At 40.9% G+C, this 11,072-nt stretch overlaps 2 protein-coding genes across 2 annotated transcripts; one reads left to right on the top strand and one right to left on the bottom strand.

The window, feature by feature from the left end:
* Nucleotides 1-480: 480 nt before the first annotated feature.
* LOC148999501 (uncharacterized) lies at nt 481-1,065 on the bottom strand. The gene has a single exon (XM_089140251.1). The coding sequence runs from the start codon at nt 1,063-1,065 to the stop codon at nt 481-483; it is 585 nt and encodes a 194-aa protein (XP_088996377.1).
* Nucleotides 1,066-4,226: 3,161 nt separating this feature from the next.
* Nucleotides 4,227-7,505, top strand: LOC148999500 (wall-associated receptor kinase 2-like). Its single transcript, XM_089140813.1, has 3 exons — nt 4,227-5,164; nt 5,548-5,703; nt 5,911-7,505. The coding sequence occupies exons 1-3, from the start codon at nt 4,246-4,248 to the stop codon at nt 7,086-7,088; spliced, it is 2,253 nt and encodes a 750-aa protein (XP_088996939.1). The 5' UTR covers nt 4,227-4,245; the 3' UTR covers nt 7,089-7,505.
* The last annotated feature ends 3,567 nt before the right edge of the window (nt 7,506-11,072 follow it).

Raw genomic sequence — 11,072 nt, 5'->3', positions numbered from 1 at the left:
TTGCTGACCATGCGAAAATATCTGCGTTGTCATACAAGAATTATGTGAGCTCCTTTTTGAATTTGTCCGGTTGCTCTGATCCAATGAATGTCCCTCGCTCGGGTAGAGACTGGCTGAGTTGAATTCTCTCCAATTTCTCTACCGATTCCGTTCGTTGCATGCTTTCTTCATCCCAATCATCACGAACTTCAATAGTCAAAGCGGTTCCCGAACTCTCAGACCTCCGTTTCTCCTTCAAGTAGTTGGCATAGCATTGCCGGGAGGTAGACTGATCTGAGCAGCATTCTCATACCCCTGCATCAGTCGGGAACTTCAGTTTCATGTGTCGGGGGGATACAACTGCCTCAAGTGCATTGAGTGTTGGTCGTCCCAGGATCACATTGTACGCTGACAAATCGTTCACAACCATAAAGTTGACTCGAACCAGTGTGTCTCGAGGTGACTTCCCAATCTTGAGATCCAAGTGGATCGTTCCTTCGGCTACTGCCAAGGATCCTGCAAAACATACAGGGGAGTCGATGAGGGGGTCAGTAAGTCATTAGCCAATTTGAGTCTTTTGAAAGCTTCGTAGGATATCAGATCAACAGATGATCCTGTATCAACCAAGACCCGATGGACCTCCCGATTGGCAATTTTAACTTTGATGATAATCGCATCATCATGCGGCGCTATAACTCCGCTTAGATCTTCATTGGTGAAGGCTATTGGCTCCGGGCATGCCGGATTTGGCCTCTTTTTTGGTAGGTGCCACGCTCCCATGAACCTTTCTTTTTGCTTCGCCTTCCTGATTGATTCTACAGTCGGGCCTCCCATGATCACGTAGACGGGCATCTCCTCCCGATCTTCTATTTCTTTTCCCTTATCAGCCTTTTTGGCGGCTTCTCTCGGGCTAGGTGACCGGGCTCTCTTTTTTGGTTCAGGCGAACCACCACTAGGTTTTCCCGATCCTCGAACATATTGACCCAGTTTGCCTTGTTGGATCAACTTCTCAATTTCTGATTTCAGAATTCGACAATTATTTGTGTGGTGCCCGTAGTCCTTATGGAAACAAAAATATTTTGTCATGTCCCGATCCTTTGGAAGAGAATGCAGCTTTCCGGGCCACTTTAAAGATTTCTTGTCCCAATATTCATCAGAATCTCTGACGGCTTTGCGTTGAGGGGAGTGTAATTCACCCGTCCCTGATCACGCTTCCATTTACTTCTTGACCCCTGATTTTTGTCTTTCAGGGAATTCTTATCTGTGTCTCGATCAGATCTTCTGTCTCGATCAGCTTTTACTTGAGCATTTATTACTTCGTAAACGCTGGCTTGCTTTTGGCACTTTCGTAACAGTGTCCCGTATGTCTTGGGCTTATCTGTTAGTAAGACTTTCAAAAGCCTTTGATGAGTAATCCCACTCCAAAGTGTGTTGTATGCCACTTGATCATCAAGATCTTCGATCTCAATGGCAACTTCGTCGAACCGCTTCAGGAAATCCCGAATGGATTCTCTTCTTCCCTGCCGTATGGCGAATAGACTATCGGACATCTTCTTACTCCCGATGGCACTTCGGAATCGGGCTATGAACTTTCGGGCAAGTTCCTAAAAGTTGTTAATGGATCGCCGTTGCAGGCTGCTGAACCTCTTGATGGCTGGTCCCTTGAGTGAAGCCGGGAACGTTCTGCAAAGTAACTCGTCCTCCCAACCCAATACAGTCATTACTGATTTGAAGTAGCTTATGTGCTCCTTCGAGTTCGTCTTTCCCTCGAACGGGGTGAAGGTAGGCATGATGAAATTTCAAGGAAGAGGCATGTTCATAATCTCATCCGAGAAAGGTTCTCGATCAACCACGTCCAGATCTTCGTCGTGGTCCTGATCTTCCAGCTTTCGCTTGACCGCTGCCATTCTCCTTTGGAGACAATTTTGCCTTGCCCCATCTTCATCAGATTCAGCAACCTCCTCCCTTTGGGAGCGTGTTTGGGCCACAGATACCCTCGAACGTGAAGGCTGGGGAAGACTTTCTCCTTGGTCCTTGATCTCCTCTCGACGATTCCTTCGGGGTAAGGATCTCGTCGTAGACGGGACCGAAATACGATCTAGGGTGCTGTCCCTGGTCCCGTTCGGTATTACCTGAAGATTATCCCAATCGGGATGGGTTACCCCTCGTCCTTCGGTTTGCCTACCTCTCGGGACACCCCTTATTTGTTGGGATCCCCTTACCGTCTGAAAGGCTCTCAACAACCTTCCCACCTGAGTGTTACGTCTTGGTCCTTATTCGAATCCAATTTGATGGACCAAGTTACGCAATACTCCTTGCATCTCGAGCATGCCTTTTCTAATTTCATCTACATCCGCCACAGTAGCGTGGCCCTGAGGACCTTTGGATGTTCCTTCCCCGTTCGGGTCCTCTAGAACCAGGTTGTCTTGAAGAGGGTCCTGTTCTACTCGGATTGAGGGGTCGACCCCATCTTCTAGAAGCGTTCGATCATCCCTGGTAGTTTCCTGCCGAGCACAACCGTTGTTAACTCGTCTCACCATGATTTTGAAACTTGTCGTTCCCTTAGACGGCGCCAAACTGATGCGTCTCAGTTAAACTTCTGGATCCGACTGAGCCTCCTCTCGTATTCGGGACGATGAGTCCTGCAATAAAGGCTAGATGCGGGCCGGCTTGTATGCTAGGTGGCCACCTCCGATGGCAAAGTCAGACGATGAATAGAGTGAGGTAAAGCTACACAAGATTATACTCAGAATGTATTGGATGTTTATCGGAGAGGTATGTCTCCTATTTTATACCGTTAATGTTACCTTATATGTATTTGGTAAGTCTGCCCGACGGAGGTTGTCATTTCTCCTGAGATCACGCCTTCTTGTCGTTGATCCCGCTCGATCTGTGAGGGAGTTGACTTTCCGCATAGAGAAAGATTCCCATAATAATCACGTGTTCATCGCGTCTTGATCAATCCAGTCGGCTCTTATCCCGATTGGATGTGAAGCCCCAACCGGGCATGACCCGATCGGTTAAGAAGCTTGTATCATGGAGGGATTGCCTGGGCATGGAGCCTCAGCCGGGTCGTACCCGATCGGGTATGAAACTTCCGTATCAATATAAAAATTAGGGGATGAAGAAAAGTAATTATAGTTCACTCTTTTTAAAGAAAATGGGAGGTAAAACTTTTTTTTAAAGTAAAACTTTTGGAGAGAACTATAAGAATAAATAAAATTCCAAATAGACATACATAAAAAATAGTGGTTTTTTTTTTTTTTTTTTTTCTGCCTTTGTGACTACATGTTACTTAATATGAAAAGAAAGAAATAATGTAATAATGAAAAATATAAAATCCAAACCCCACAAGATTATAAAAAATGTAAATAAATGGCTCCTAGAAATGAAAGTATCACCTTTTAGAGATAGAAACATAGACACTAGTGTATACACCCAACAATCTAAATGTATAATGCCAAATACTAATTCTATTATTTGCTTTGTGCAAGGGTATATAACGAATCACTAGACATAGGATGGAGCGTGAGACTTATGGAATAGGGCAAAATTATAATTGCAAAGACATGGTACTTGAAAAAGAGCAACTTTTTGGAAGTACTAGTGAGGGCAATGAAGGAAGGCATGCAATACACAGATCGGATCCAAAAAGTGTAGGTAAATGAGGAGACAACAACCCCTCTCTTCAATACCCCTCCCAAACTACACCTGACTTGGTAGACATTAAATCTACACTAGTTAATGCAATTTATGTAATTATAAATTTTCAGCACTCCTTAACTCATTAAACAGCTTGACTAGTTAAACTATTAACACTTATGCTTCAACCAATAGAGGTGATTTGAGCCTCATACAAATTAAGGAAGTATGTTTTTTTTCTTAATCTGTAATACAACTGGTTTTTTTTTTTGTTTTTATAAAAAAAAAATGAGTAAATAAAAAGTTAAAGCAGGGGAGAGAAATTTTCCTATCATATCGTTTTGTCCTATCAAAAACAGTTGTGACGCACTACGACAATTTCTGATCAGGGGTTGTGGAAGGAAGATTCCTGGGAGGACTTGGGAAGACTTGACCAGTTCGATTGACTGAAAAAGTAAAGCACGCGGAATCGAAGGACTTACATTTCCGCGCAACTCTGTTTAATCATCGAACAAGCCGCACCTGTTAGGTGCATCAGAATCATATCCAACCTATAAATTAAAACGTTAAGTAAGAAAGATAGTATACTCTCCTCGCAATTAAAAATCAGCAAGTTATTAAGCAATGGATGTTTCTCCGTTGCTTATGTTGTTACTGTTCTTCTTCTTCTTCTTCGTCCCGTTTTGGCCAGCTCTGGCAACCTTAACTTACCCAGTGGCTAAACCCAACTGCTCTGATCATTGTGGTAATATCACAGTTTCATACCCCTTTGGTTTTGGGGAGAAAGGTTGTTACAGAGATGGTTTTCTCCTAACCTGCAACGACACTCATCACAACCCTCCAAAACTATTCCTTGGGAAGGGAAATATTGAAGTGTTGGACATTTCAGTTTTACAAGGCCAAATGCGAGTCCTAAACACCATAAGCCAGGATTGTTACAACAAATCGGGATGGGCTAATGGGAACGACAAGATTTTCAAGTTGTCTAAGTATCCAATTAGTTTGTCCGACACTGACAACAGATTCACAGTTCTGGGTTGTGACACCAAGGCTATCTTTTGGGCTAATTATAGTGGAAATTTCTGGAGTGAGTGCAACATGAAAAATTGCAGCAACATAAACGATGCTACTACTCAAGGTTCCTGCAGCGGAGAAAGCGGTTGTTGCCAGATCACCATTCCAAAGAGGGTCAAGAGATTCAAGGTAACAATCCAGAGCTTTAACAAGCACAGGCAGATCTTGAGTTTCAATCCGTGCAGCTACGCTTTCGTGGTTGACGTGAACTGGTACAACTTCTCCGTGTCCCATCTCAAGAATTTCAGCAATGAAAACAACGAAGATGGTGTCCCGCGTGTCCCGGTTGTGTTGGATTGGGCAATAGAGGAGCCAAATGATTTTCCTTGTGAAGAAGCAAGAAAAAACCACACCACTTATGCTTGTGGCAAAAATTCTGAGTGCCTCGAGTCCAAGAACGAGCTTGGATACAGCTGCAACTGTTCTCAAGGTTACCAAGGAAACCCTTATCTTCCAGATGGATGCCAAGGTAAACCTCATGAACACTTATCTCGAACCTTTTTCTTAAATACCCACATTAAAATTTCTTGATGGGAAAACGTCTTCTTTTGTGCACATCACTCTACTCTGCTGTGCAGAGCTGAGCTGTGCACTTATGTTCCCAAAAAAGCTGAGAAAAAAATAAATTAAAAGGGTATTGAGGTTTGTTTTTAATTCAGAATCAAGCCTTTAATCACAACTTTTTATTTGATATAAAGATGTGATGCTCTACAAAGCAAGAGATGTTGTGTGGTATAAAAGTATAATACTTTATAAGAGATGTGCACAACAGTGGAATATTTTCCCTTCTTGATCATTCTTTACAACTTTTCTGGTGGAAAACCCTAAGCGTTGCAGGCACGTTTGTTGCAGATGTAAATGAATGTTTAGATCAGACAGTTAGTCTGTGCAGTTGGAATTGTATCAACACGCCTGGGAATTTCACTTGTTCTTGCCCGCCTGGTTATCGTGGGGATGGAAAGAAAAATGGAAGTGGATGCAATCCTCCAGTGATTCCGTTAACTGTTGGTAAGTAAAACTGAAGTTAACAAATTCAATATTTGAATTCTTTTCGTGCTAGCAGAAGTTGCATCCTCATCAGCAACAAAATTTTGAAATCAAGCCTCTGTTTGTCTGTGAAAAATTTTATATGTAGAGAAATCTTTTAATTAATTTCCAAACAAAATTAGTCTCCCAATCTTAACCAGTCTTCTATTCTTCAATGTCTGCTTATAGGTATTGGCTTGGGCTGCTTGTTTCTACTTGTAGCTAGCTTCCTGACATGTTTTGCACTTCAAAAAAGAAAGGCTGACAAACTCAAGCAAAAATTCTTCCAGCAAAATGGAGGTATTTTTTTAAAGAAACAACTGTCTTCCCATGAAGGATCTGTTGAAGTTGCCAAAATCTTTACAGCTGAAGAACTGAAGAAAGCAACAAACAACTACGCTCAAGACCAGATCATTGGTCGAGGAGGTTATGGTACAGTATACAAGGGAATTCTTCTTGATCACAGAGTTGTTGCCATTAAGAAGTCAAAAATAGTTGATGAGACTCAGATCGAGCAATTCATAAATGAGGTAGTTATTCTCTCTCAAATTAACCATAGAAATGTGGTGAAGCTGCTAGGTTGTTGCTTAGAGACTGAAGCTCCTATATTAGTGTATGAATTTGTCACAAACAAAACTCTGTTCCACCATATCCATGGTGATGGTTGCACCTCTCCGATTTCATTTGATAACCGTCTAAGGATAGCTGCAGAAACATCAGAAGCAATTTCTTATTTGCATTCTGCAGCTTCACCACCTATAATTCATAGAGATATCAAGTCTGCAAACATTCTCTTGGATGATAATTATAAGGCAAAAGTGTCAGACTTTGGCGCATCAAGGTTGGTTCCGTTAGATCAAGCTCAAGTTAGTACACTGGTGCAAGGAACATTAGGGTACCTGGACCCGGAATACCTCCAATCATGCCAACTCACAGAAAAGAGTGATGTTTATAGTTTTGGCGTAGTACTCTTGGAGCTACTAACCGGAAAAGAAGCACTCTTTTCTAATGGTCCCGGTAAAGAGGCAGGCCTAGCAATGCATTTTATCACTTCACTTAAAGAAGACAGCGTTTGGGAAATTCTAGATCATGGAATTATAACTGAAGAATCCACAGAGCAACTCCATACAGTTTTAGGACTGGCTGAAAGATGCTTGAGGATAAAAGGGGATGAAAGGCCTAATATGAAAGATGTAGCAAGGGAGCTACAGGTGTTGAGCAATTATCAAAAGCACCCTGGGGTTGCACAGAATCCTGAGGAGCTTGAATGTCTTCTGGGCAAATCATCAGATTTTCAAAACCACCACACTATTGGGTATGATAGTTTGAGTAATCAAGCCGTAATTGCATTAGATGGTGGAAGATGATTGTAGTTTTAGGATATCCTTGGAGTCTTTGCTTCTTTGCTGTCTCTTTAGTATTGTGTTTAATTATGTGGTTTTTGCAGTTGTCATTTAATAGTAAAGGTGGCTCCTAAGTTATGACAAAGTTACCGGTGAAGGAATACATTCCATGATATAACAATGTCAAACCTTATTTAATTTGTCTATATTCTAATTTTGTAATTAGTATCTCATGAAAACACAACAATCTTTTAATCAAGGTTAATACATTTTAGTGCAATTTAATGCATTGCTCCTTTAAAAAAAGAAGAGATGTATTAATCGATATGTATCATATCAGCTATATCTAATATGGATACGTATTAACTAGTATGTGTTGTATCATTGAATATATACGTTATATTGTGCTTTTAATACATGTGAAAGAGAAGAGTAGGCCAGTGGCTTGGGAAGACTTGGAAGATTGGCCCCTATATCAAGTCATGCACAATTAAGGAAACAATTTCTTCTACATGGAAGGCCGAGAACCTAAAGCTACTTTCTCCCTTCTATATACATGCAAACAACCTCTTTCGAGCCTAAAGTGGTTGGCAATGGATGGGAAAAGTGAAAAAGAAAGAAAAAAAATGTGTCCAATACTTTATGAATGAAATAGGTGGATTATTAGAAATTGTAGCCATAAAAGCTATTTCAATAGCTGCGCCCAAAATGCCCACATGAACCTAGTTTGTTTATTGGTTTTTTTTTTTTTTTTGGTCAAAACCCTATTTTTTTTATTGGGGGATAGGACGTGGAACCAAAACAGAGAATTTTTTTTAAAAAGGAGCAAATTGCACCGGCACCCCCAAATGGAAGTGGCTTTAAAACACTGACGTCCCACTATTTTTGGTAAGAAGTTAAAGACTTTATTAAGAAACTTAAAGGAAATACAGACCCCAAAAAAAAAAAAAGTTACAAAAGATAGATGCATGAAAACATAATGTTCGGTCTGACGAACCAAGGAGTGAAAATTGACCAAGCTGTCGTATATGCAATAGATGGGTCTTCCAGGCTAAGGGATGGGTCGAGCCTAGTAAACCCTTAGAATAAGAGTTGTAACAATCACATCAACAATCAAGCACAATTGATATGATATACATATCTTCCATTACCAACGCCCAAAGAGGTGAAGACATGCCACAAAGGTAGAGATGGACACGCCACAAGGGCGGAGACCCAGTTGTCACGATGGTGGATCCGAAAGAGGATGAGTCCATTCAAGGCAAACGGGACTGGATTTCGGTTATTTGAAAAGTAAAGACACCCCAGAATTAGATTTTCATTGGACACATTAGTCTAATCTGCTGTTGGATACAATCAAAACACCATATATATATATACATATACATTTTTTTTTAATTCCAAAATTATCTATTTTAATTATATGAGATTACCTAACCACCCTTAATTCTTCTGGGTGGCATAATACAATCCTCTCCATAGGAATTCACTTCATTGGTGAGACAGAAGCCCTACTCAGATCTACAAGTAGCAACTAAATTGTCTTGCATATTCGATCTTCAGAAGATCGGTAATGGAATACAAGAATCAATTAGGACTAAATTGAGTCAAATAAGACTCAAACTTCTTAAACGAAGCATTGTTAAACTGAGATGCAAATTTTGTTAATGGTCCTTGAATGTAAGTTAGTTTTTCAAAGTGACAGAAAATCTTATTCCAATTTCCCATTCAAGCAAGAAGAGGGTTACAATTTGTTATCCAAAACGATATTTGCTTCGGTTCCTAAATTGATTTTGATTCAGAGGGTGATTTGTGCTTTGCATTACAATTTGATTAATCTGCCTGGTGGATCAAACACTTGTTGCTTGAATACGGATTTTTATTTGCAGCAGCCTTACTGCTTGCAGCTAAAGGTCAAGATCGCACCATGTGTTCAAGAAAGCATTCAACAGTGTTAATTTAGCTAACTAAGGTATAGATGTAAATAAACTGTTATTTCTTTTTACATTTAAAGGGTTTTTATTTACAAAAATAGATTTTATTATTTTCTAGATTTACAAAACAAATCCCTAAATCTACTGAATCAACGATTCTCCTTGTCTACCTCTCCTTCTTCTACACTGCCGTTTGAATCTCCTTTCTCTTCCTTCCCTAACATCACCAGCACCACCTCTGTCAAATCCCTAAGTCTATCCGACTAAATCAACAGGTCTGTATGTTGGTTCCAAGAATATCTATGACAAAGCATTGGTAGAACGTGCAAAAACTAGGATTTTTATTTGTAGCCAAAGGTTGAGTTTATCACTAGGTTTAGATTATCCTACATACGAGGGGCTGAGTTTGTAATTATAGACTCTGCAACCTTTAAAATGCAAAAGAAAAAAAAAATCATATTTGCATATAATATCCTTGAATTTTTAATTTGGACCATTAAATATAGGTTTGATTATGTGGTTGAATCTCGACCGTTAGCTACTGGGAGCCGCAAATAAAAATCCTTTGAACACATTCAGTTGCCCTTTTGTTCTCAGAATGCATGAATCATTGGGTATTGATGCAAATAAATATCAGATACCTTGAATTTCCAGTTGCTAACATCATGAGAAGTTAAAGGAATCTAACCATGCGACGACCCTCCACACTAAAATTTTTTTTTTTTGGTAGAAAATAGAACCTTATTTATTCAAGAAAAAACCACAAGGGATTTTACATCTTAGAGAGTCATAGAGTAGGATCCATGTTAAAAGGGGGGGGGGGGGGGGGGGGTATGGCGGTACACGAACCAGTCTTGGGAAAGGGCTACTGATTTGGCCAACTCATCGGCAACGAAATTTGCTTCACGATGTACATGTGTGAATCAGAAATCCATGAAGGTTGTCGCTAGCTTGAGAATATCATTGAGCACATGAGAGATTTTCCAGCTATGACGGGAGGTTGGATGTGTAATCGCTTGCACCAGTGCTAGGTTGTCACATTCCACTAGGAGATGGGGAATCTGGAAATCTAGGGCAAGACTGAGTCCTCGCCTAATGGCTAGTGCTTCTGTAGTAAAAGAATCCTGACAACTCATTCCTTGTCCAAAAGCAAACACCATCTTATGATTAGAGTCACGTGCTATGCCACCAATCCCAAAATGTTTTGGATCAGAAAAGGAGGATTCATCTACATTGAGTTTGATCTAATCAAGCTCTAGAGGCTCCCACCTAATAAACGTGGGCGTCATACAAGAGAGATGTTGAGAGGGAGGAGTGAAGTCAGCTATCGCTTGTTGTAAGCTTTGTATATCATCTTGATGCCTAGGGGTTTGGGAAGAGTGTGTGACAAGATTGTAGTATCCCCAAAGAGCCCAAAGTGCGATGAGGGTTTGTAGGTGTTGTTTTCTATGAGTGGATAATGAGGTAGAAAGGGTGATACAGGCTTGGAGTTGGGGACAAAAGGGTTGTGAGGAGTCCCACGGATGGAGGTGAGGGGTTTGCCGGAGGTGAAGGGGTTGCCAGAGGTGAAGGGTGAAAGGGCAGCTCGTAAAGAGGTGAAGTGTCGAGAAAGAAGGGTGACCACATGAAAGACATTGGGATGGAACATGACATTGTCTGGGAATCAATAGATCTGCTATGGGTAATTTTTCGTGTAAAGCCTTCCATAAGAAAAAGAGGATCCGAGATGGGAGGGGGAGATGCCAAAGCTTAAGCCAATTAAAGGAGGGAAGTGGGGGCGGGGAGGTGTGATGTGAAAGTGCCAACCTGTAAGCCGAGCTAACCGTAAACCTCCTACAAAAGTAAGCTTCCATATGATTCAATCCGCTGTTGGGGATAAAGGAAGAGGTATGCTAAGTACTTTTGCTGCGATTTCAGTAGGCCACCAAGCTAGGACTTTGTCTCGATTCAAAAAACCTGTCTTTGAGGTGATGAAGTCTGAAACTTTGAGGGGAAGGTAAGCTATTGGTGTGAAATCCAGCCCAAACCCTAACCTGGACGCCCTATTTGTTTTGGATGAAGAAGAGCTTGATTG

This window comes from Hakea prostrata, chromosome 11 (assembly GCF_041222555.1).
Source record: "Hakea prostrata isolate BN-2017 chromosome 11, UWA_Hpros_2, whole genome shotgun sequence".
Lineage (NCBI taxonomy): Eukaryota > Viridiplantae > Streptophyta > Magnoliopsida > Proteales > Proteaceae > Hakea > Hakea prostrata.
This window is presented reverse-complemented; position numbering and strand designations above follow the sequence as displayed.